The sequence below is a fragment of the Macaca fascicularis genome, chromosome 6 (genome assembly GCF_037993035.2).
Source record: "Macaca fascicularis isolate 582-1 chromosome 6, T2T-MFA8v1.1".
In the NCBI taxonomy this organism is placed as follows: Eukaryota; Metazoa; Chordata; class Mammalia; order Primates; family Cercopithecidae; genus Macaca; species Macaca fascicularis.
In genome coordinates this window covers 113,836,276-113,863,328 of record NC_088380.1, presented here as the reverse complement: position 1 = coordinate 113,863,328, position 27,053 = coordinate 113,836,276, and the positions used below count along the sequence as shown (strand labels likewise).

General features: G+C 39.6%; 1 protein-coding gene across 6 annotated transcripts in view; it reads left to right on the top strand.

Moving 5' to 3' along the window:
* Nucleotides 1-25,391, top strand: part of EFNA5 (ephrin A5) — a 295,312-nt gene extending 269,921 nt beyond the window's left edge. For 5 of the 6 annotated variants that reach the window (XM_005557480.4, XM_073994005.1, XM_073994004.1 and 2 more), the window contains 3 exons: nt 14,586-14,651; nt 15,043-15,123; nt 20,918-25,391. In XM_005557480.4, coding sequence (XP_005557537.1) covers nt 14,586-14,651; nt 15,043-15,123; nt 20,918-21,039 — 269 coding nt within the window. In that variant the 3' untranslated portion in view covers nt 21,040-25,391. The remainder of the gene's footprint in view (nt 1-14,585; nt 14,652-15,042; nt 15,124-20,917) is intronic. The other variant, XM_005557481.4, reaches the window with a different exon arrangement.
* The last annotated feature ends 1,662 nt before the right edge of the window (nt 25,392-27,053 follow it).

Genomic DNA, 27,053 nt, shown 5'->3' with positions numbered 1-27,053 from the left:
TTTGTTGTGCATAGTCATATTTTTTGTTCAAGACAGCCCTCGCTAGCCTTACAGACATATATACAAAATTAAATCTTGCCATTTTATTATGCTAGAGCAATTAGATGCCATCCTTGTAATGAGAAACATGACATCTTCATCGCTCTCTTCTATATTTTCATGTTGTTTTAATGCAGACCTTTACCAGAGTTGAATATAGTCTTCCTTCTCCTCCTACACACACACACACACACACACACACACACTCACACACACGCACACACACCTAATTGAATATCTACATATCTCCAAGGAGTCCTGTGGGTGAAACCATGTATTCATCTTCTTTAGTTCTTAGGCCACTTTGGTTTAAGAGTAAGAACTGTTGCTTTTATGAAGTGCCTTTTTCTATAAAGTCAAAACCTCACAGCAGTGCACAGAAAGCCGATGGTATAAAGGAGCTAAGTAGAGTCTTTAATAGAGAGAGCTGGGTTGTAAGTGTTTTTGTTCCTACAGAGCAGATAGATTTGGCTCCATCTGTTCCATATTCATAACAAAGGAGCACACTTACAGGAGGGCCAGCTTCCCCGGAGCCGCCTGGTAATGATCTTTTCACCCGAATGAAAGCATCTGAACCCAGTGGCTTGGCCCTGCAAAAGCAGCTAGCAGGATTGCCCTTCAGAATCTTGATTTCCTTGTGACTCAGGTTGACATAAATTTCCCCAATATATAGAGTGAAAAGAATTTACTGATTTCTCATCTTCCTACAGCCCTGTGTGGTTGGAAAGTTCAAAATGTATGGGTTTTACCTTCCCCTCCTGCAACCACAGAAGATTTGTAATTAAATGGAGTTTGATAGTACGGGGGAAGTTTGCACTTGAAGTGTCTATAAAGGTATCACAGGGGAGAGGCTGTTCTTCAAACTTTTAAGTTGTTTCTATTCAGACTTTTTAATCTTTTTAAAACTGGGGTTAATGAATAGAAATATGAGTTACACCAAATAAGGGAAAACCCCTGTTGAGTTTTGTAATTAGCAAACTTCAAAGCCAATTTCAATTGAGACCTCCTAGATTAAAAAGATAAGTTGACCCATGAGTTTTCTTCTGCTAAGCAGTGGCAAAATCGAATGCATTTCTCCTCAAAATGCCAAGTAATACAAGAAATCTTCCTATTTGTATGACATGTTGAGTCAGCATAGCAATAGTAATGATTCCTTAAAACTGAAGTAGCACATCGGTGTCACTGTCACGATTAATGGGTAGCATACTTGTTTTTATATGTTAGCTGCAGCAATTTCTTAAGAAATAGAAACAAAATGTTAAAGGATGGTTATCCTTTTTTCCATTCTTCAGGCTTTTCGTATACTAGAAGCTCCTAAAAATGCATCATTGATTTATTTACTATACTTCATGTTAAAGTTATAATTGTCATTTATCAATCTTTTATTATCCATCTGTGCATTATCTGATTGCTAAACTATGGTTTCTGGCAAATCAGATAGTAAACAAATCTCTCAATAAGTTTGCACCAGCAATAAAGTAGGCAAAGTTTTCATCTAGCTAGCTATGAGATTGCTCTGTACATTAGCAAGAGGAAATATAAAAGGTAATATTCACAGAGTTAAAAACATAGCAAATCAATCTGTGAAGATCTCAAGTTTCTGGAACACCTTGTTGCCTTTGGTTATTTTTTGTAATATATGGCCCTGATTATTTCTGGCTAATTCAGTTTTCAGTTCATTCACTTATTCACTCCTACCAAAATGTTTCTTGGGTACCTCCTTTGTGCCAAGCAGTATGTTAGATTTTAGAAACACTGTGATATATTAAAAAATGGTTCCTGCTTCTGAAGCTTACAGCTTCATCAGGAAGTAGACAATAAACCAGGAAACAAACAAATCTATAACTGCCAGTTATACTAGTAGGGAGCTGGATGCAGTGCTACAGAAACATGGAGATAGCTTTCGATTAGGTGGTCATAGGAGGCTTCTCTGAGGAGGCAGCATGTGATCCAGGACCTGAAAGGAAGTGTCAGGATGAATTTTTGGTACACAGAAGGGTGGGTTTTATCTGTAAAATAAGTTCATTTAAATTTTACATTTAAAATTTGACTTATTGAAGTTATAAATTTTTTAAATCTTTCTAAAAATTTCAAATTTAGCCTATTCAGATTAGCTTATACATCTTATTCTATATATAAAGCTAGCAAATGTAAATATTTGGTTTCATTTAAAACCTTGGTGAATTAAATAGACTTTAAAACATTTTAAGCTGAACTTAGATTTAGTTATTCTCTATCATTTAAAAGTATTTTAGTTGTCTGACTGTAAAAACTTCTTATTTCAGTAATTCTTATTATAACAAATTAAATTTTAAAGTATGATGAACCTTTAGTTCTCTTAAATGTTCTAAAACTGTACACGTAAATTATAGGTTTCGTCACTGCTAAAATTTCACTTAGTCACAAATATAAGTCAATTTTTCCATTATATATTTTAAATTAGAATTGCTTGTCTGACCTGTTACTCAAATTGGCCAAAGTTATCCCACAGTTTAAAAGTATTAAAGTACCACATTCACAGATGGCATTTTTTAATGTACAAGAAATACTCGCTATGGTTTTGACTCTTTAAAAAATGCCTCTTTTAAGCTCTGCTATGGTTGAAAGATAGTTGTATCCCTCAGAACAGTTTGGGGGGTTATGTTCTCATGTAACATCTGAGTTGCTTTAACTTGCTGAGAGGTTTCTCTAATCTTCATGATTAGAGGAATTCAGCAAGGACAATGTCACCCTTACCTGTGATCATGATTGTCCAGAGCCACCTTTTATCATTACTTAAAGAAGCCCATGGTCACCTGGATTCTAACCTCACTTTGCTTTTATTCTCTGTTCACTGGGAGGGGCCTGCAACCTGTACCCAAACTATCATTTGATTACATTCTACATATCTTTGGATCTAAAGATGCCCACATTCCTTTCTCTCTCTCTCTCTCTCTCCCCTTCCTTCCTTCTTTCCTTCCTTCTTTCCTTCCTTCCTTCCTTCCTTCCTTCCTTCCTTCCCTCCTTCCCTTTCTCTCTCTCTGTATCTCTCTTTCTTTCTTTCTTCCTTTCTTCCTTTCTTTCTTTTTTTGAGTAGAGATGGGGTTTTGCCATGTTGACCAGGCTAGTCTCAAACTCCTGACCCTTAGGTGACCCGCCTGCCTTGGCGTCCTAAACTGCTGGGGTTACAGGCGTGAGCCACCGCGCCTGGCCTCCTTTCACTTATTTCTTACTTCTTGGGACCCCACACTCTTACAGATATTGAAATGCTACCTACTTGAATTTCATATATCCCTGGCTTTGCCTGATTATTAGATCAGTTTCCAAGATCATTCTACAAGAAGGAGCCAGCAGTGTGGGCAGGGGAGACTTCTAGTTCTAGGACAAGGCCCTCTTTTGTTTTCTTAATTTCTTTGACATTTACCGCTACCGCTCTCTTCACTTTTGTGTCCTAATCCTAAATTTTAGTTCATATTTGGTCAACAAATCGCCTTGCAGCTAGAAGATTTTTTTTTTTTTTTTTTGAGGCAGTGTCTCACTCTGTCACCCAGGCTGGAGTGCAGTGGTACAGACACGGCTCGGCTCACTGCAGCTTTGACCTCCTGGGCTCAAGCCACCCTCCTGCCTCAGCCTCCCAAGTTGCTGGGAACACAGGTACACACCACCATACCTGGCCAATTAAAAGAATTTTTTTTATATATATATAGAGACAGGGTCTCGCCACATTGCCCAGGCTGTTCTCAAACTCTCGGACTCAAGCAATCCTCCTGCCTCAGCTTCCCAAAATGCTGGGATTATAGATGTGAGCCACTGTGCCTGGCCTTGGCAGATTTTTTTTAAATCTCTACAATAATTCTTCAGATCTTTATTGAACACCTGTTAAGAACAAAGCGATAGACTCTCCAGAACCAAGAACCCAAGAACACAACAACTTGGCATGGCTCCTGCCTTTGGGGGAATTTGCAGCTCTAGTGGCAGAAATAAGATGTATTAACCAGTTCTAAAACAAAATATAATGGGTTAAGTGCTAATAAGGAGACGGAAACAGATCTCTGTGGGAACCTGGAAGAGGGTTATTGTGTTGGAGAAATGGAGACATACCTCAAGTGGCCAGAGGGAGCAGGAATTTTGAGAGGCAAAGGAAAGGTCACATGAGAAAAAGTGGACTTTCCAGGAGATTCTAGGAGGGAATATTGTTGGTACAAGCTATGAATGTATGCCAAAGAAGGGAAAACAGTGGGAGGGATAAAGAGGGAGCCCGGGAAGTGGAGGCTGCAGTGAGCCCTGATTGCACCCCTGCATTCCGGCCTGGGCCACAGAGACCCTGTCTCAAAAAACAAACAACAAACAAAATGAAGAAGAATAAGGTTGGGACCGGATTATGGAAGAGGAAACCCTGGCTGCTGTTCTGTGCTATGACGAATGGAAATGCACAGCCATTAACTTTTCTGGAGATAATCTGTCTCAGAGACAATCAGAGTAAGCTAGAATTTAGTCCATGCGATTGACTTTCCTTTTCTCCACTCTATCTACATAAAAGTGTTATCAAAGAAAGCATTTTGAGTGTGAAACAAAATATACATTCCTGGTACCTAACGACTCCCTCCTTGGTAAAATTTCATCTTCTACAGAGAGAACGTTAATTTGTTCAGGCCTCTAGGATTCCATGTGGAGCCTGCAGGCTAGATGAATGGATATTTCTGTCTAGATAATTGTAATACCACCAGAAATGATAGACACTGGGGAGAACATGGCTTACTGGTTAAGAGATATAACCAAAGAAATCATTGATTTGTGTAAACAGATAATTACCCCTCCCCCACCCTTTTCTTTTAGGTGAAGTCTCGCTCTGTCACCCAGTCTAGAGTGCAGTGGTGTGATCTTGGCTCACTGCAACCTCCGCCTCCCAGGTTCAAACAATTCTCTGCTTTAGCCTCCTGAGTAGCTGGGATTACAGGTGCCTGCCACCATGCCCGACTAATTTTGGTATTTTTAGTAGACGTGGGGTTTCACCATCTTGGCCAGTCTGGTCTTGAACTCCTGACCTAGTGATCCACCTGCCTTGGCCTCCCAAAGTGTTGGGATTACAGGTGTGAGCCACCACACCCAGCCTGTGTTTTTTTGTTGTTGTTGTTTTGTTTTTTTTTTTTTTAAATTAGAGACAGGGTCTCACCCTGTCGCCTGGGCTGGAGTGCACTGGCACAATCATAGCTCACTGCAGTCTCAGTCCTGGGCTCAGGTGATCCTCCTGCCTCAGCCTCCTTAGTAGCTGGGACTATAGTTAGACACCAGGCTAACCCAAATAGCATACAAAACAAAATTAAAGAGCGTAATGAGAGCGTTTATATATAGCAGCACAATATCCATGGACTGGTATGGCCATGGTGCAGGCCCTATAGCCACCTCTGGGCTGGTTTTCTTTAGTGTCATCACTGTCATGTTGCAAAAGCAGTCTCAACACCCAGCCTAGTTTCCTCTCTGCAGGATTTACATCCTTGTCCTACTGTCCCTCTAGCTTAATAGCATGCTCACACTCTTAACATGGATTGAAAAAAGACCTGAGATCTTAACATATTTTCAAAAGGATCAGGATCTTCCAGCACCCTAATTCTCTAAATTCTCTCAGCCTCAGTACACATCCTCACATAAATGTCTTCATCACCACCACCACCCTCCAACACACACAAAATAACAAATCAAACTATGGTAGAATCTGGTTTTTAAAACTTAGGCTAGAAAGGATCACAGTTAATTTCCCTTGTTTTTCTTATGACTCCTAAGTAACTTTTAATCACCACTATCCACACCTGAGTCCTTCCCCCTCCATATTTGTACTTAGAACTCACAACCTCAGAAGCCTTCAGCTGGGTGCCCCCTGCTTAGGGATATCCCCATGCAGAGGCCTCAGTAAGCGCAGAGCTGATGCTATCAATCTGTAGAGTAGTGAAACAATATTCTAGATCTGTAGGGATCACCTGAGTTTCTAAGTGCCCTATAAAATTGTACTACCCCTCTAAAACAGGTCATACTTAAAATTTGTTTTAGAGAAGATGAAGCTAATGAGGAAACTGAGGCATAGGCAGGTTAAGTAGCTGGCTCAGAACCACAAAATAAGTCAAAAAGGATGAACCAGGGAGAAAGAGAACCATTATGCATACACTCAAACTGCTAAGCCATGTTTCTTAAAAGAACCCTCACCAAGGAGAATAAAAATGAAAGGGGTTTTGAAAGGCTCACAGAAATATTAACTTTTTTCTAGGAGCTTCTTTGAATTGTATTAACTTGATGATTTATTAGTAATTTACTGTCATGCTACATTAGTGCTGTCTAATAACGACATTGTTTCTGTTAATATCGTACGAATGAGGAATGAGATTTGTGGCTTTGCTTTCGTTGCCTAACAGCTAACAGCCACCCTCATAGGGTATCACACAGAGGGGCAAAAGGAGCCTGTGGAGAAGCAATAATATAAATAGTTCCTCTTGTGGGATTCTAGGAATTCTGCCTTTGTTGGAGTTTTTGTTTTTGTTGTTATTATGGTTATTATGGGGCTTCCATCTGAAGAAGAGGTTTTCTAAGTGAATAATTCTGCCTATCTGGTTTGTTGCTGATTTGTCTTGTTTTGTTTTGTCAGATAATACCTCTCTAGTACAGTAGATTCACCAGAGTAACCACAAACAAGAAAGAAAGAACTGGCTGACCTTAAAGCCTGAGAAAGTCACTTAAATATTGTGTGGCCTTAGGCAAGGCCAGGTCTCAGAGAATAGTTAGAACACTCACTGATAATCGAAAACTTACTTTTTCTTAACTGTTCAAAGATGTTCAGTGATTTTTAAAAATAGTAAAATATATAAGAAACTGAAATATATTTCTTCATGTTAAGGAGTTTCTTAGACAATTAAAGTGATATCTAAATATTATCTTGCTTTCTGTGCCTTTGTGGACGAGATTTCCCCATTCACATGACTGACAGAGGTGAAATTTACATTCAGAATGTGAGATTTATTTAAAGCTGTCTTAAAATTTCCTTAGAACTAGAAATGGGCCGGGCATGGTGGCTCACACCGGTAATCTCAGCACTTTGAGAGGCTGAGGCAGGGGGATCACTTGAGGTCAGGAGTTCGAGACTAACCTGGCCAACATGGTGAAACCCTGTTTCTACTAAAAGTACAGAAATTAGCCGGGCATGCTGGCATGCACTTGTAATCCCAGCTACTCGGGAGGCTGACACAGGAGAATCGCTTGAACGTGGTAGGTGGAAGTTGCAGTGAGCTGAGATCGCACCACTGTACTCCAGCCTGGGCGATGGAATGAGACTCTGTCTAAAAAAAAAAGAAAGAAATAAAAAAAAAGAACTAGAAATGCTTCTTATAAGGAGACATTTTAACATCGTCCTCCAAAATCCACGTTTTTGTCTCGTACCTGAATAGATATCAAACTCTATGAGACAAATCATCCCCTTCTTCAGTAAGCAGCAGAAACAAAGTTTGTTGTCACTGAGCTTTTAAACGCAAGTAAAAGTTTGTTCATACTTCAGATACATATATATAAAAAGCATGTTAATGTCCTACTTAAGTATTCCTAGAAATGAGTGGAAACTTGTCCTCAGCCATTTACTTGAGGTCGCTAAGAAAAAGTAATTGATCTACTGAGAGTTACCTGCTAGAATTTAAATAATACTCAGGTTAGTTATTAGCAATGAGAACTTTGCCTTAAGGGGGCAGAGAGATGGGAGGGGAGGGAAACAGTGAGTAGGGTGGGTGGTGCTTCCCATTTCTCGTTTGTGTGTGGCTGCACAGCTGGAACTTATTTTACCTCCCTTGTCCCGAAGTTTACTCTAATTATTTGTTCCCTGTTACAGTTCCCTGGTGTTAAAACCAAGTTTTAACTTGCAGAATATGTTTTTCTATCCCTCTTGTTATGTGGTGGGAAACACATTCCTTTTCTTATTCTAATTTTTAAAGGAAACATCCCCAGAGTCATATCAAAGTTTCTAATATTTACATGATATTCTTAATTTCTCCAAGGCCTCTATCTTTACTTAGTGACCTCCTTTCTAAATTTTACATCTTGGGCTCTGACCTTAACCTGCCCATGATTTAAGTCTTGAGACACAGTGGACTGCAAAAGAAGAAATGTGTTGGCAAATTTAGCAGCTCCTGGGGTTGCACCATGAATGCAAGCTTGGTAAACCAGGGCCATGAGCAAGTCATTAAAACACGTGACTTTTAAATCCCAAAAGTTAGAATGGGTGAGAAGTATTTCATCATAACACATGATTTTGTTCTTTTTATGAAAATTAAGTATCCTATGGTGCTTTTAAAAAAGGGCACATAGCCATTTGCAAATTATTGCTCTAGTATTCTTCCCTTAGAAGAGGCCTAACTTTTGTTTTAAGAAGTTTTCTGTGGATCTGGTAACCATTTTCCAAGTCCATATGGCTTTGGTTAATCTCTATTCTGTTCCCACCACTTCTTCTGTTTCCCCACTCCACTCATATACACAAACTGGATTTTATTGATTCGTCAAATTTTAGGAGATATTTCTAGTAGTACCATGTATTTAAACGGGCTTTACTTTTTCAGCATTTATTGTGAATGGAATATTAATGCTTAATTCCACCTTCACCTGCCTAATTTGCATATATTTGTGTTGTATGTTGAACTGCATGAAAAACCTACAGGGGAAAATACTGGGCCGTGCTAACAGCTAATAGCCTATCTTTTCTTTTGACTTGCACAAATTGAGAAATATTGCCTGTGGCAAACATAATGGAAAACTGCATTTTTAGTGCCCCCCCACACACTCATTTCTTTAAAAAGAAGAAAGCGGCTGAATATTCTTAAAAATAAAACTTCCCAAAGTACCCAGATTGACATGGGACACAGAAAAGGAGGATTTTGGCTTTCAGAATTAAGATTTGAAGCTGAATAAGGTTAGGCAGAGATGTTAAGGTTGACTAATGAGTACAGTGTTGGGCCTGAAAATGTGAAAGAAATACAATATTTCCCTCCTTTTCTGCTAAAAGTTTGGTACTTCGTAAAGAAGAATGGTTGTTACCTTAATGATCAGGGAACTTTTGAGTTGTTTGAAGTCTCATAATCTTTGTATTTAACTTGATGGCCTGTGTGGAAGATAACTAATAGGAGTTTTTTTTTTTTTTATAGTAAGAGAAGTTTTAACTTATTTTAAAATCCTTTCAGGTATTTTTAAAGACTACCTTTGCATTCTATTTCTCCTATTTGAAGAAAGGCATTCTCCTTAAGATTTGTGTTCACATTTTGTATCCACTCATTTTGGTTTCCCCAGCAGTTCAGAGTTAAAATGAGACATCATGTAATTGCAAAGAACAGCACAGGTTGGCTGCCTTAGCAAAAGCAAACTAAGCTGCATAGGAAGGAAAATGAAAGACACTTTTTAAATGCTGGAGTGAGAACATTTAAATTGATACGTCTTGTCGTATTTCTTCAACAGCAGCTTATAATTACCTTTCTTCAAGGCATATTTTAAGCGGACTTGTAACAGTAGCTTGAAATGTAAACTAGTAAGGGATCCAGTTGCAGAATCAGGAGTGTGCAGCTCTGTGGGAGCAAGGGCATGCTGGCCATTAGCAGAGCGTGCCGGAGTGTCTTCGTCCTTCAGTCCGAAGTTGGCTTGAAGCCTTTAATTACACAGATTTGTTAGTGTACAGCATTGTATCAGCTCTTGATGAAAAAATTACCCCCAAATTTTGTGGCTAAAACATGTATTATTCCACAGTTTCCGTGGACCAGGAATCCAGGGGCAGCGTAGCTGGATCCTTTGGGTTTCTCCTAAGGCAACAGTCATCTCAAGGCTCAGTGAGAAGGATTCACTTTCCAGCTCACTCACCCGATTGTTAGCCGATTCAGTTCCTTGTGGGTTGTTGAACTATGACATCAGTTCCTTGCACCTCTTGGCTGGAAGTCTCCCTTAGTTTCTTGCTACATGGTCCTCTCCATTGGAAATCTCACAATATGGTACCTTGTTTCATGAGCAAAAGACAGAGTGTTCGCTAGAAGTAAGGCACAGTCTTTTGTAACATAATCAGAGTGACAACCCATCACTTTTGCAGTGTTCTGCTCATTAGAAGCAAGTTAATAGGTTCAGCGCCCTCTCAAGGGAAGGGGATTATACAAAGGCCTGCCTACAGGAAGTTGGGGATCACTGGGAGCCATGTCAGAAGCTGCCTGCCACAAGCATCATGGCAGTACCTGAAGGGATGTGTTCTCTACTCTGTCTGAAGGATAGACCTATGATGAATTGTGGTGTGAATGTTACATATATTTGCATTGCTAATTATAACTTTTAGAAGTGCTGATTTGGGGCACTGAATATGGTCACTTTTCTATACCAAATTGGCTAAGTGCTGAGTCACACTCACCTGAGCCCCAGGAGACCAAGATTTTTGGGAAGGCTAAAGTTAGAGCCCCTGTCTGAGGTCATGGAACAGAGTAAAAGTAAGGGGCCCTCACGGCCTTATTAGCGAGGTACTCTAAACACAGAGAACCAGAGAGTCTCCAGCTTGTATTTCATTATGTGTTATAAGGTTTTGATTGGTACTTTGCAGCTCATTCGGGGGAAGGGACTCTATGGATTGATTTATAAAGTTGCTATTAAGATAATGCTTGTTTTAATTGTCCCCATATCCCTATTCCCAGCTTCCTGACTCCAGTATACACTTTAAGGAGTAAACTGAGTAAATGGATGTGAATTTGGATTATGCGGCGGCTGTTTAAGACATTTCTCATTTTAAGTTGAAAAATCCTATTAGAAAATCCGCGTATCTTTAGAGGAAGATTTCAGATCTAGATTTTTTTCACCTGTTTGCAAGTCACTGCCTCTTTTTGGTTGCCAAAGCTCCGATTTGGAAATTTAGGGATAAAATGTCTTCTGTCCCAGTTGCTGCTGGTTAGCTTCTGGAGGACCTGTGAAGCCTCTGATAACCATGTCTGGTACACACTCTTGCTTCCTGCCCAGAGCTGCACTGGCTCTTCATGTGAACCTCAGCTATCACATGGATCCCTCCAGGGTACCCTAAACTGTGGTTCATATTTATGTCCCAGCTTGAAGAAGCACAACACAAAGGCAGGGACAGTTTGAAATCTTATATCTCTTCACATGCACAGCACCTAATAAAGAAGCTGATCCATAGTAGGCATTTTATTTTATTTATTTATTTTTGATACAGAGTCTAGCTCTGTTGCTGGGCTGGAGTACAGTAGCTCAATCTCAGCTCACTGCAACCTCCGCCTCCTGGACTCAAGCAATTCTCATGCCTCAGCCTCCCGAGTAGCTGGGATTACAAGTGTGTGCCCCTATGCCCGGCTAATTTTTGCATTTTTAATAGAGACAGGGTTTTGCCAAGTTGGCCAGGCTGGTCTCGATCTCCTGGCCTTAAGTGATCCATCCACCTTGGCCTCCCACAGTGTTAGGATTGTATGCATGAACCACTGCACCCAGCCCATAGTAGGCATTTTAAAAGCATTTGAAATGGTAGATGAAGCTGCAGTAATATGTAATGGATTTTTATAATTATTCACTATCAACTTTCAACATCGACTATTCATTTTCTAAGGAAAGCAGCACAAGAAGTTATATATAGTGAATATAATTTATGTATATAAATTTATATATATTTATGTATATAATTTATGTATAAAATGCTTACATATTTGCTTTTAACTAAGATAAAGTTGGCTTTTAACTAAGACAAAGTGATGTATCTCTAGAGCCCTAAGGATTAATACTACCTACCTCCTGACAAAAACAAGGCGTGTTTTAAGATTTTACTCCCTCATTTCCATCCTCTGCTCTATCTATTGCTCATAAATTGATCCTGAGATTTTCTTTATAAGTTTAGTAGTGGGAATATTATATGTTTCAATTCCTCTGTTATGTTTTGTTTTTAGTGCTCAGTCCTCTGCCTTTTGCTTATTGTGATTAGTAATGCACTTATATCTTCAAATAGTACTAAAAATTAATCATCTGTATATTTAAGTTGGTATAAAGGTATCCTTTGTCAGCCAGGAAGTGTGTGGTGAAAGAACCTTGAGCATAACATAGAGGAAAACCACACTCTCACTTTATTAAACCTTACATTTAAAAAATAGAGTTTTGATACTATATGGAAAAAGTTTTCATCTTTTTGGATTTTTTGTTTGTTTTCCAAGGTGTTAAATAAGAAACCCAAGTTATACTGAGCTAGTAAGGCACACTTCTCAGGTTGTCTTGAAGGGTTAGGAGTTTACTCCTTGAGCTCAGGCCAGTGATGCAGTGATGACAGAGTCAATCCATGGCGTGCAATCTGTGTTGTGTACTCACATATCACATTGTATGCTAATATTCCTTGTTCATAAATTTTTCTAAGGATTAGAGTATAATAGTCAAACAGTATCACAAGGCATCAGCCACATTTTCTGGTGATAGAAAATAAGGAAGTAATGGGGCAGGTTGTTAGGGAAGAGAGGTTTTTATTTTATGTGTCATATAAATACAAATACATTCGATATTTTTAATTTACAGAAGTATGTAGCACATCCACTAGCTAAGACTATGTCCCTCCTTGAGAGCTCATGAGAGAACTCTCCAGTTTTTTCCTGGATGGCTTATCATTTGCTCTTTAGTTATTCCCATGTGCCCTACAATAATTTTCATGTCCTGGATTTATTTCTCCTATATACAAATCTGAAAGACCTGTACTAAATCCAAGAAGCTCCTCCCTAAACCAATTAAGCATTTGATTTTGTCTTCACCATGTTTATCTAGCAGTATCATCTGTAAAGTCAGTTATTTGCATGTAGCAAATCAAGTTCGTGAGGCTTGAAGTGAGTTCATCTCAGCTCGGAAATTCATAGAACAGCAGTGTGAACATCCATGTGTCACTTTTTTCACACTAACTCTCATGAATAAGACATATACTCCCTCAAGAACCCGTGGTTTTCCTAATGAATTGGAGTCACCTATGTGTACTGTATTTGCGACATGCACATTTGCAGTTGAGGTCCACAGGAAGGACACCATTTCCTGGATCAAACCGCAGAGTGCAAATATTGTGCCCTAAATAACACACTAGTTACTGTAAATGTCAGTAGAGGGAGTTTTTCTGACTTTGATTTAATGAAAGCCTACAGCAAAGCCAGCTGTTAGCACTTCTTAACTGCTTGTCAGAGCAACCAGGGGAGATAGGGAGGACCAAAAACACTTTTTCTCTATACTTTTGTTTTAAAATTAAAGTAGTTTTCAACAGGTGTTGAATAGGGACACTGGGGGCTCTATACTACTTGACATTATTTAGTTGGTGAATTTAGTTCTCCTCCAGGAGAGTTACTTGGATCTAGAATTACATAAGGAGATTGTATAAAATGTGTTTGCAAGTTTGTATATTGAATCCTCTCACCTGCAAAAGAAGCATTTTTGTGTTCTGGGCTCCCCATGAGGAATAATTTAAAAATAAAGGAAAGAGAAGACACACCAAATGCCGATCCCTCGCTTTGTCACTTTGGGTATTGCCAAACTAATTGTAAGCCATGTGTGATTTGATGGATGTCATCTGCTTTTTCTGAACAAAGAAACCACTTGAAGCAAACACATAGGGAGGAAAGTATGCGACGCTCGTTTCTGTAATTTTTTTCATTTCTAGAATGCATTAGTAAATACATGTGGTTGTGAAGGGCCTTACTGCCCTTGGAAATTCCTTTGACATTTTGCTGTGTGTACAGAGGGGAGATAATCTTTCAACCGTAGGGAAAGTTTACAGTCTTATTATCTTGAAGAGGAGAAGAAAGTTTCTTCCTCAAGTGATTTATAACTTGAAACATGCTGTCATGTTTTGGTAAGCCCACTTTATTAATTCCATCCTTCTCTGTGGCAAATTAAAAAAAAAATACATGTACCATTGCAACATAGTGCTTTCTCAATAGCATATTGTACTTATAATAGCATGATGGAAGTTACCGGGCTTGGGTTAGTCATATAGAATGCAGAGCCAAGTTCTGAGTAAAACCTCTAATTGAATTACCTGCAAAAGCACTGACAGACAAGCTTTCAGGACGGACAAAGCTCTGCTTTCCCGAGCAGAAATAGGTCATGTTTAAGTCTGCCTTGTAACTCTCTGTTATTGGTTTTTGCCGGCACTTTCACCTCATGCCTCTGTTGGGCCCCTTTTCCTGCAGCAGAGGAGGAGCAGCTCTGTGAAAGCCAGAGGGCTCACACATTATCCTCTCGATTTAGAGAAAATTGATAACAGATCAAGTTAAATGGAAGAGCCTTTGAAATAAAAATCCAAAGTATTTCTTCACAGATTACTCAGATTCTTGCATGATTCTTTTATTGTATTGAAAAGAGAAGATCAGGATATGAAAGTAGCCTTTCTGTAGCAGTGAGACCTGAAAAGTACTGTTTGTTTTAATTTGGGGGAAGAATTAGAGAAAGTTCCTGTTGTCCAAATCAGGAAAGAATTTATTGTCCATCATGTGTATGTGAAAATGAAGAGTAATGTGTTGTTGTTCTCTTCTTTCTCTCCTGCTCTCTCTCTGTGTTATCTACAGCCTCTGCAATCCCAGATAATGGAAGAAGGTCCTGTCTAAAGCTCAAAGTCTTTGTGAGACCAACAAGTAAGTTCACTAGAATGAGCTTCAGAGGGTGGCTTCACTGCGCATGCTTTATTGTGTGGTCTGGTTCACAGCGGTAAAACTTTTTTTACTGTTAAATCTTGTGTGGTATCTGTTTTGTATATCAACATTCATATTTTAGTTTTCATCATATTTTTTCTCATTCTTCATGATGCTTTTACTTAAGTACACAGCAGTTGCTAACTTGTTGTTTCTTAGACTGTTGTACATGCAGAGCAAATGGGAACAATATTGGCATTTAGAACATGCCATTGATTGCAAAACAATCTTTACATAAAAAAAGAAAAAAAGGAGAGAAAGAAAAAAGAAAGAAATGGGAGTTTAAGGGTGTCTTCACTAACATATTTGGCTGTTATCTCTATTTTTGTTATAGATAGCTGTATGAAAACTATAGGTGTTCATGATCGTGTTTTCGATGTTAACGACAAAGTAGAAAATTCATTAGAACCAGCAGGTTAGTATGCTTAGAGAATCTCTTTTAACAAATGCATCTATTTCTCTGGTGCTTCAGTATTTTTTTCCTTTCTTCCTCTCTGCATGTTTGCATGGTATAGTTGTTGTTCTGCTTTTGCTCATTGCTAGCAATGCTAATATGACTTATATTCTACCTCATTCCTCCAGTATCTTTGTGTAATGCATGTTAGATAAAATAAAACTTTTCTTTTTTGGAATGGGTTTGAGCTAATGCAGTATCCTAATATAGAAGCCCCATCAGAATGCTAAAATCTCACTGCCTTTTACCATATCCTCAGAGCATGCTGGTGAATCACTGTGAATATTAAAGGTTCTGTTTTCATATAAGACACAAAACATTTCTATTGTATATGTTCATAAAATTTTATTTTTTATGTCCAAATCTATAGATAAAATAAGACTATTGCACAAAATAGAAACTAATTCAACATATTTAGTTTTCTCTAGAAATTTACATGCATCATTGAACTGACCTAAGGAACTTTATTTTATTTAAATATTATTTTAGCTATTGTCAATAGTAATTGGTCTAGAGAAGTATAATCACATTGCTACCACAAATTCACACATCTCTTGCTGCCACAAATGTACCAGTAGCCTGTTGAGCCAAATGTGATCCTTGATTACCGAGGCAAAATAAGTTTTAAGGATAAATAAAATTTTTCTACTATTGACTTCCACACTCCTAATGTTTCCCATAACTAAAGAAAAATAAAACCCATCAAAGCACTCATTGAGGCATTTAGTCTGTCGCATACTATGGATAATGAGAACATGTAAACTATTCATTTGGTTATCAATTCAGTCTGGCCATTTAATGAAACTAGATTCACTGGGAGGTGTGGTCGCCCTCTGCCAACTGCTTATGGAGGAGTGTGCCTGGAGGCCCTGTGTGTTCCCTTCCTCTGTGGTGTCCTCTTCTCCCCTACCTGCTCCAGATCTTCACTGGTTTCCTTACCCATCTCCCTTGATCATCTCAAAGCTTAAGGGCAATAAAATGTTTTCCTCTTCATGGAGAGATTTGAGCCCCCTTATGTAAATGGAGATTTTTTTTTTCTTTTTGTAGTAGAAATTTCTCTTCCTTATGGTCCTAGAAACTAACAGGCATTGAGGTCCACTTTTTCCTCCAATGTTGTAACCAGGACTGCACAGTCAATGAGCCTTAGGGAAACTTACCCTGAGTAAATGCTGTGCCTCAGGACATACAATAGCTTGCCCGTTATAACTGACAGAAAGAGTTAGAGTTTTTTCCCTGAAGCATTCTCGTTTTTCTAAGGCAGGCATCTCACCCAGAGCGCAAATGAGAGGTGTGTACAATGAGCTCTCTGAGGTCTTAGTGGCTCCCCAGGGATCAGTTAGCGGCTTTAGAAAGTTTTAAGGAATGAATGCTGACATGAAGACATTTTAATTGTGTCCTGGAAATCTGGAGCCATGACTTTGGCTTCTTAAGGTACCAGAGTCCTCACAATTGGGGACTTGGGCCATCAGAGGATCTACAAGTTACTCAGTATCTCCCTCAACAACCCCAGAGTCTACACTCTTTCTTCTGTGACTGAGGAGACTCACCCGTGCCACATTGCTGATTAGATAGATCCAAGGTTAATACTCAGATCTTCTGACTCCTATTCCAATATTAGTATCAAAGTAGTAGTCTCTTACCGTTGCTAGAGGTATGTTCATAAAGAGGACTTAAGTCTCTTGGCTTTGTTAAGAAGCCACAAGAAGAATGAGCAGCATGTTCTAAACAAAAAAATTACCCAGGATTATGATCTATTGATACACATTGTACATAATGTAGGCATCTCTTTCCCATGGTTTTTTTTTCCCCAGGGAATCTCCACTGCCTGTCTACAGCATAGAAGGCTGCTTAGATACCTAACAGATTGCATATTTTTCTCTGGTAATGAAGAGGCACATGGAGGACCATCCTGCCATTAGGGAAATTACCTTTGAATTCCACTAACGATACAATGCAAGATATTAAGATGCCTTTGTGCATGAACATATGTCACTGTCTTTGCGGAAACAATGTTTTTTTTTCACTGAACATTTAAAATGCACAATGGCCCCAAATTGATGGACATGTAACTGCTGGAAGTTTGCAAAAGTTTGGCAGAATGTAGTTCAGTGTGTGCAAACGTGTGCTGGGGAGTAGAGCGTAGGTGTACATGCAGGAAAAGCTCCTTGAGTCAGTCAGAGCTATGTTTTAAGGGCTTGCTGGTGAGCAACTTCACTAACAAAGTGAGACAAGGGTGAGCCACAATTCCTGGCAATAAGAAAACAATAAGGAGTGAAGCACTGTGCCTCACACCTATAATCTCAGCAATTTGAGAGGCTGAGATGGGTGGATTGCTTGAGGCTGAGAGTTTGAGACCAACCTGGGCAACACTGTGTGACCTTGTCTTTCCAAAAAAAAAAAAGAAGTGGTGTGTGTGCCTGTAGTCTCAGCTACTTGGGAGACTGAGGCGGGAGGATTGCTTAAGCCCAGGATTTCGAGGCTACAGTGAGCTATGATCATGCCACTGCACTCCATCCTGGGTGACAGAGCAAGATTCTGTCTCTAAGAAGAGAGAGAAAGTCCCGTCAGACTTGCAATTCTTCCCCACTGTGTCAAACCACTGAATGAAAGGGTATTTGCCTTCCCCCAGCTCCGGGTGTAGACCCAGTCTTTATGAACCCAGCAAGTCTGAAAGGATTCCACTGCATGATCTCAGCAATGTGTACTAATTCACCTGTCTTTGGAATGTATTTGTCTTTTTTGTTTGCTTGCACACTCTGCCTGCCAGTTTCCTATCATCAGGGATGCAGGATGATCTCAGGGCAGACATATGCCACATAACATGCTCCAAAATATTGCTAGTGTTCTCTCCATTAACCATTGAAACCCCCATGTTGTGGAATCCTGTAGCCAAGAGGCAAAACTTGATTTAGCTTCTGAAGAGGAACATTTTCTTCTCCCAAGCCCATGTTACAAGTGTTAGAAATTCTCTCATATTTAGGTGTACTTTTCATTGGGATAGATTTTGCCTATGAATTCCTCCTTAGAATTCTGAAATTGCTCAGATTTGCCCAAATGACAGCCAGTTTCTCATTTCACTTTTGGGGGCTGTAGAATTTCCCAACACTGGGAACCTGTTTTAATCAAAGGATGCTTTGTGGAATCCCAAATGAGGAACAGCGTGTTGCAGGAAGAAGAGAAGGATCCTGATGCCCTAATGGGACTGACTTTCCTTTTGTGGGGCAGGAAGATATATATTCGTTGGGTGCTTATAAAAGGTTAATTCCAAAGATTGTATATGATAAAAGGACTGAAAGGCCCACTTAGCCTCATACTTCACTTAGATGAAAAACAAAAGCCTTTCTCTCCATTACCCTGTAAGACCTATTCCCTGTGTCTTGTGTTGAGTAGACCTGGAATAATGGATAGCCCTCACTGTGTACATAGAAGGGACTAGGGTTGTGGTGAAGGGGTTCACACCTAAGATCTAAGTGCTAGCTGGGTACCTTTAACAGTACACTTGTAAACTATACAAGGAGAAGGATTGGGTAATATGCTAGTAAAAATAAGATAGAGAGGAATCCAATAGCTGATGCAATTTCAGGTATTTAAATATGTGATATTATGAAATGAACTCTGGAATCCTCAGGGTTTATGGTTATTTCACAATTAAGCCTGAAGTGCTCCATTGTTTTGATTGACAACATATTGGTGCTCTTAAGAAAGTGATTTGGATTTTAATTTCAGGGCTATTAAGGGCCTTTACTTCTACTTCCTGTTAACTACAGATTTAATTAATACACTTGCAAGGCTGAAAAAGAGCAGAGAATAGAGGAGAGTCTGAAGGTATTTGGCCACATTGTGGAGGACTTTATATATATTTTTTCTGCATCCATTTATCTTACCATCTTGCTTCTTAACCTTTTCTAGTCTCCTAGGCTAAAATCACTCCATGTAGATTCACTAAGGTCCAGGAAAAGGGAGCAAATTTGACAAGGGGATGCAACAGCTTTCATTCGAGGGAAGGCTAAAATGGTAAGAGCACTCCAGGGCAGGAGACTCAACACTAAGAAGACCTTTCTCATTGGGAATGGATGTGATGGACAGAAACATCCCAAACGAGCATATCTGAAGCAGAAGTCAGCCTGTGAACCTGAAAAGTGGTTACTTTAGGACAAATGTTAGGGAGTGTGATTCTACCCAGTGAACTAAAAGCACCCTTATTGTGACACGTGTGGTAGGAAAATATAAATGAGTTTAAAATAATGGTTAGTTAACCCATTGAGGGGTTTGAGGTGGCCCCATCCGGGGTATTTAGGGATTATCCTTTGAGGTCAATATAATTGTGAACAACCACTAGAGCCTTGTTACCATTCTCTCTGACCCTTGAGCAATTCCCAGATGGCAACTGCTGAGCACCTACAGGAAGTTACCCTGATGCTGAGATAAAATTTGCACAGGGACTCACTATTGGCCCCCAGAATGTGTTATTCAGAGATCCTTAGTCTAAAAGCACAAGTGGCCAGGTATGGTGACTCCTGTCTATAATCCCAATGCTTTGGGAGGCCAGGGGAGGAGGTTGGTTGAGGCTAAGAGTTTGAGACCAGCCCGGGAGGCAAAGCAAAACCCTGTCTCTCTAAAAATGTTTTAAATTAGCCAGGCATGGTGGTTCACACCTGGAGTCCCAGCTACTTGGGAGGTTGAGGCAGGAGGATTGCTTGAGCCCGGGAGGTCAAGACTACAGCGAGCTGTGATTGGGCCACTGCACTCCAGTCTGCACAACAGAGCAAGACCTTACCTCTCAAAAACATTGATTAATTTAATTTAATTAACAGTAAAGAAAAGCATGTTAGACAGGTGGAAAGAAGAAGACAGGCAGCCCTGGAGCAGAGCATGGCTCCTAGGCAAGCCTCCAACCTCTCTTTGGTACTAATTGCTGCAGAGTTCCCATTTTGAAGTTAAGCCTGTTAATCATGCAGATCAGGAAGGCTATCCAAAGTCAGAGGCAGCCTCATATAACACTTTATAGCTAAATAAAAGAAGCTTAACTCACTTAATCCATTTTATTTAGAGGAAAATTTGCATCCACGCTGATAATTTATGTGCCAAGCTTCAGCCCGATAAAAATAAAAATAGTCAAGTTCAAGTAATTTAATCTTAGAAATACAGGGTTTGTAATAGAGATAGCACCATAATTGACACCTAATTATAGGCAAACTAGTGGGCATAGGTTTATTGAAGTTTACTAGGCATGATGTATAGTTTATCCAAAATGCTGTTGTTTTGGCATTTAGTTTTTCATGTTTGAAAATTCGTCTAGGCATCCAACAACCAGGCAATCTACACTAATCCTATGAAACAGCTAAAAGAAGGGAAACGGGCAGTGCATTCTGCCCCACCCCCACCAACATGTCAGTTGCCTGCTTGTGACATCTTAGGTTTCAAAGGTACATTCACATATCTGAAATTTGTGCAAGGCATATCTGACAGCTGGCTAACCAAAGCAGCTCACGTGCCAAAGGTTACAGTGTATGCATAATTTTTCCCTTCAATTTTTAAGGAAAGTATTAATATTGCTGAGAAAGTCCAATTTTCTTTGCTGCTTCTTTGTTTGCTGTAAATAATGAGTGATTATGCAGACATGAAAGTCAATGGTGGCACAAGGTTCATTACCCTACTTTGCAGAGGGTGGCGAGGTCTGTTAACAGCAGGCTGCTGCAAGAGAGTTATTAAGGATGTGAAATCTCATTGGAATGTGTGCTTTCTATTTGAACAGATGACACCGTACATGAGTCAGCCGAGCCATCCCGCGGCGAGAACGCGGCACAAACACCAAGGATACCCAGCCGCCTTTTGGCAATCCTACTGTTCCTCCTGGCGATGCTTTTGACATTATAGCACAGTCTCCTCCCGTCACTTGTCACAGAAAACATCAGGGTCTTGGAACACCAGAGATCCACCTAACTGCTCATCCTAAGAAGGGACTTGTTATTGGGTTTTGGCAGATGTCAGATTTTTGTTTTCTTTCTTTCAGCCTGAATTCTAAGCAACAACTTGGGGCTGGGGGCCTAAACTTGTTCCTGCCTCCCTCACCCCCCCCACCCCCAGCCCTGGCCCCTGACTTCTCTCGCCCCTCCCAAATTAAATGGACTCCAGATGAAAATGCCAAATTGTCGTAGTGACACCAGTGGTTCGTCAGCTCCTGTGCATTCTCCTCTAAGAACTCACCTCCGGTAGCGCACTGTGTCAGCGGTCTATGGACAAGGAAGAGTAGTGGCAGATGCAGCCAGCGCTGGCTAGGCCCGGGAGGGTTTTGCTATCCTATACAATATTTATGCCTTCTCATTCAGAACTGTAAGATGATCGCGCAGGGCATCATGTCACCATGTCAGGTCCAGAGGGGAGGTATTAAGAATAGATATAATATTACACCATTTCCTATAGGAGTGTATAAATGAACTGGCTTCTAAAAGGTTGAGACACTGGGTTTTTTTTTTAATATGACTGTCTTAAAGCATTCTTGACAGCAAAACTTGTGCTCTCTAAAAGAAGCCTTTTTTTTTTTCTAGGAGGCAGGTTGGGTGTGGAATGCTAATACAGAGCAGGTGTGAAAACAGAGAAAACTACAGGTTTGCTGGGGGTGTGTATGTGTGAGTGCCTCTAATTTTTTTGGTGACTGGGCAGTGCACACCAGATATTTTTTCTTTGAATACAGATCACCATGGTGCTACAACTTTGTTTTTTTTTTAGAAACTCAAAGAGGCATTTTTATGAATAAAGTGACCTTCCCCAAGGCTGACAAGCCAGGGTTGATGAGTGCATAGTGGAATAGCTTTGGATGCTCCTCTGGGGGATGATGTATACCAAGGAGAGGACCGCAGTGGCCAGAGGAGACATGATTTGGCTTTGCTGGAGCACCAGTGTGCTGTGGCCTTTCCCCGCCTCCCACCCTAGTACCCACGTTTTGCTCCACACTCCATGACTGCAGGGGCTCGGACACAAACCCCTGTCACCAGGAGAGTCAGTCAGCACGACTTGGGAGGGCTAAAGGGAAATTTGGAAATAAAATTCCAAAGTTTGGAGTAAAAAAATTCAAGTGTTGATTTTATATTCTTTCCCTTTCTGGCACAGCCTAAAGCATAGGGGGAACATGTGTTTATCTGTGGGAGATAAACAAGATGGAGTCCCAAAGACTTTAACAAAATATTTTTTTAAAAATCCACTAGAATAGAAAATACATTATTTAGATATACTTTATGCTGAGAGTGAGTATATATGCTTGTCCTATTTAAACTTGTGAGAAAAAGTGGTATCCCTTGATACATTTAGAAATATGGGGGCTATCTTGTTTCATTGTGGGGGTGGGGCAGAACGAGAATAAATGCAGGATGACCCTGTTGAAGGAATCTTAGCATGGCCAACAGGGGACATTTCCAGTCGATTACCAGGAAATGCAAGCCTCGGGGTTTCTACTGGTGGTGGGGCTGTCATGAACTTCAAAATCCAAAGCTTAGACAGGGAAAAGTGTTAGACCAATGGAAAAGGAATCCAACCTTTTTTTTTTTTTTTTTTTTTTTTGCTATTGCACATGTCAACAGAAACCATGCCTTTCAAAGTAAGAAATGTGATGATCATGTAAAATGTGAAAAATTGAAAGCATTCCAGCAAAATAAGAATTTTTTATATCTTTGTTTTTTAAGATGTATATGTAAAAAAAAAGAGAAGGTCACGTTATGGACAGACTTCGTGAATGGGAATTTGCTTAGAATTGTGAGTAGTTCTGAATTAGAAAAGTATGTGAATGAAAGGCAGCTGTAAACGTATTGCACCCTGGAGAGTTGTACACATGTTGAAATGTAATCTGGGCTTACCTGATCCATTTGGAGTGGATGTCACTGCCGAATCTGTTCTCACATGGAACCATGTGCGTGGGGTTGCCAGCCTCACAGATACAATCAATCCTATTCCCCCCTGACATCAGGAACTCCTCTGGAGTGGCAGAGTCTTATCACAGAAGGCAGCCACCATTTCACTGAAACAAAAGTTCACGACATTCAATTCCTTTTTCCTTTAACTATTCATATACTTAGTACTCTCAGTAATATTCAGAAATACTTTTTTTTAAATAATTAATAGTTACAGGCTTGTTGGTCCAGTGGGATTTGGGTAGGGGGAGAAAGATACCTTCTAAAATGAATCAGTACAACCAAAATAATACTGCATGTTCTATAACCACAAGGAAATCAAATGATTCTGTAATGATTCCAGCTAGTCATAACTACGTTAGTAGTGCTAAATTCAATTTAGAAATGGTGACTTCTGTGGTTTTCCTAGCATTTGTCTCTAACAAATGGTGAAATAATTACTCATGGCCCTCTCTGCCATTGTCTTTCATTTTTTCCACAGTGAAATTCGACCCCTTTACTTCACCATTCTGCCACTGCAAATTAAGTATAAAGAAAATAGCAAGACTATCCACACCAGTAGACAGTATGCTTCTCTACTTATAAGTGACGTAATCATAGCTATTGCACTTGCCATGGAGTTTTCAAGATGATTGGTGTCAGACGGTTTCCATTTTGTTTAAAAAGTGTTAGTGGCCTTTTGTGGTGTTGTTACAATCCTCTGGGGGCTTAGGAGGATGTTGATGCAACTTTGTAGATGCTTTTAATTTCAAAAACAACTCAAAAGTCTAAAGGGCAGTCATAGCTGCCACTCAGCCCCAGTTAGTCAAACCCCAGTGACCTTTGCCCCTGGTTGCCAAGGGCTTTGCAACATGAAGCAGGGAAATAAGGATCTGTCTGTTTAGTGGATACCGTGTATCCTTTAATAGACCAGGTAACAGTTCGTGTTAGTTTAGACTATTGTTTTGTACTGTACTTTCTTGGGTGGCAGAGGAAAGAAAAGTAAAACATTAAAAAAAAAAAAAAAAAAAAAAAACTGCGTTCTTTAAATTCTGTATTATTAGCAACCTCTGTTGTATATAGTGTTTGATAATAAAGTATTAATTTGATTCTTATGTCTTTTGTAAGTGAGAACAATAGACTTTCAGGATACAAAACATGCATTGAGGCTTTGAAACATCCAATGTGTACCGTGGCTGAAAACAAGAGTCACAAGTGGCTGAGACACTGCTCCATACAGGACTCGTGTGTGGCCATTGCCCACCCAATCTTATGACTCCATCATCTCGGGACCTGGAACAACATGACTTTTTTGATCAATATTTTGTCCTCAGTGTTTTCAAGGTCTGATGTTGGAGCCCTGTGGCCCACCCTCCCTTCTCCACCAGCATGTTGGTTTGAAAAGGATAGGGAATTTAGAAATGGTTCTGTACTTTGGTTTGGTTTGGTTTTCTGTGTGTGATTGTTTTCATGGACTGTTTTATTTTTTCCCAGGAAGAGTCTTTATCGATATCATGTGCAGCTCGCTCATGGAAATGGTTGCAAACCAATCAGTGTAGGAAGGTTCAATGGGGCTGTTTCCCTCTCCATGTCGTTGTGAAAGGAAGAGTCACACAGTACCTGTGGATTTTCAGGGACTCTGTTTTTCTCCGGTGCCTTAGCAACGGCAGCAGCCATTTGTATTAGTTTCAAATAATTAGAAAAACAGTTTTCAACTCCTCCTTTCCATTCATTGCTCTCAGAGTTGTGGTCACTGACTTTTCTTTTGAAAACCACCTCCACCAACACCCCCGTTTGCCTACACCACCCCCCTTTTACTTTATATGTTTAGTTTATTTTTTTGTCTCTCGCCTTCCTCCCACATTTTATTTCCCTTCAGAGCCGTGAATGGTCAGGTCTGTGTCTGGTTTGGCATCACTGAGTTTTTCCCATGCATTGGCCCCAGGGCTGCTAGGATGTGAGACAAATCTCCCTACAATGGGCTTGCTCCCATTGTCTGTACAGTTTAATAGATGCTGGCATGTCGGAGGTTACCCATGAGTCAAAATCCGCTTTCCATGCTTACTCTTGACACCCCATTGAAGCCACTCATTGTGTGTGCGTCTGGGTGTGAAGTCCAACTCCGTGTGGTCCTGTGCTTGTACTGCCCTGCTTTGCAGTTCCTTTGCACTTACTCATCGAGTGCTGTTTTGAAATGCTGACATTATATAAACGTTAAAGAAAATGTAAAAAAAAAAAAAAAAAAAAAATACCCACACACAAACAAACCCATACGATCTGTATTTGTATATACACGTGTCCGTACAAGTATACCTAAATAAAAATTAAAGATTTTCATCATTTTAATTGGATCCCTCCTTCTACTTCTTTGTTCCTTGAATGACGCCTTTATTTCAGGGGCTACTTGTACTCTGCTGATTTTTCAAAATCTTTGTGGACAGAAAAGATAATACAACATGCACAAGGGAAGGCCTGGGAAGCTCAAAGAATGCAGAGTTAGAAATGGCCAAGTATCTGGGCGCATTCCAGTTATTCTGATGAGAGAATAGTGAGATTTCAGCCTAGTCTCTGTATTTGAGCCTTAAAATAGGCACTATGACAAGCCCTGCATCCTAAAACGACTGTTAAATACAACAGGAGCTAAATACAAATTATATTCTGTTACTTTGCACGTAGTTTTTTCACCCCGTCAAGAAAAAGACCAAATAAGCATTTTCCCAGCAAATACACTGGAAGAAGAAAAGAAACAATAACAGTAATAATAATCACTTCAGTACTGCCCAAAGCCTCAATTCTCACAATCAAGGAAGAATTAACTTACTACCGTGTGACCTTAGGCAAGTCACACAGTATCTTTGGGACTCAGTTTCCTTATCTGTAAATAACAAGGTTGTATAAGAGATTTGTTTGATTTTCTCAATTCTACCCTTTTGGGGCACTGTAAAGCCCATTTTACATCTATGTGATGTGAGTGTTTTTGTCTTTGATGATGACATTGCTATAAGCACAATTTGACAATTTCATCTGTAGAAGAAAAAAGCATCAAATATCTCACATAATAGACACCTAATGCATTTCAAGACTTGGCTTTAATTACCCCATGTTAACATTAAACTCATTGAAAGCTTTTTATTATACTTAATTATTTGACAGGGCACTAAACACTAATTATAACTTACTGTAACCTTTTTTTGTTAATGAAGAATGACAGCTTTATAGAATGAGAAACAACTCACATTAAAAAATATGTACTGGACTACTTATATGACATTTTCAAACCAGAACAGCATTACGTTATCATTATCATCTTCACCATCATCATCAAAAGCATTTAAGTGATCATGACATTGTGCTCAGTGCTGTGCAAAATAAAGTTAATGTTTACAGTCTGTACTTCCAAAGCTTACAACATAAGGCAGACATTACGTGTAAGCATGACATGATAGTGATTTCTAGGAAAGAAATAAAATTCAAGCATTTATATTATATATATAATAGGAGAGGTAAATACTTTTTAAAAAACATACGTCAATGGGAAAAAGTTTGGGATTATAGATTAGTAAAATTGAGTTAAAGGAAATTACATTTAAAATAGTCAAGATGGGGTTAGGGACTTCTTAGAAAATAGAGCACTTGAGTTAAAAGCATTGTAGGCTTTAAGAGAGTGGAGAAATGCATGGCGTAAATGTTCATGTTAGCCACAGAGGCTACTGTAGAAATGTGAAAACCCATCGCACCATCTGAATGTCACTGAAGCAAATTTTGGGTGTGTTGGTCCAGAGAAATCACACATTTCTTCCCCTAAGGAAGTAGGGGAAGTGAGGAGTAGATGACAATTTCAGATTCTGCTTTACAGAATAATCAGGTAGCTGCTCCTGAAACTGAGACTGTATCTACACCTAACTGTGAGATGTCTAGAACCTCATCGAGCGGGAAGGCTGGACACACACCCACACACAGATGAGGGAAATGGGATAAAATCCAGAAGATGCAAAGTGTTGCACACTC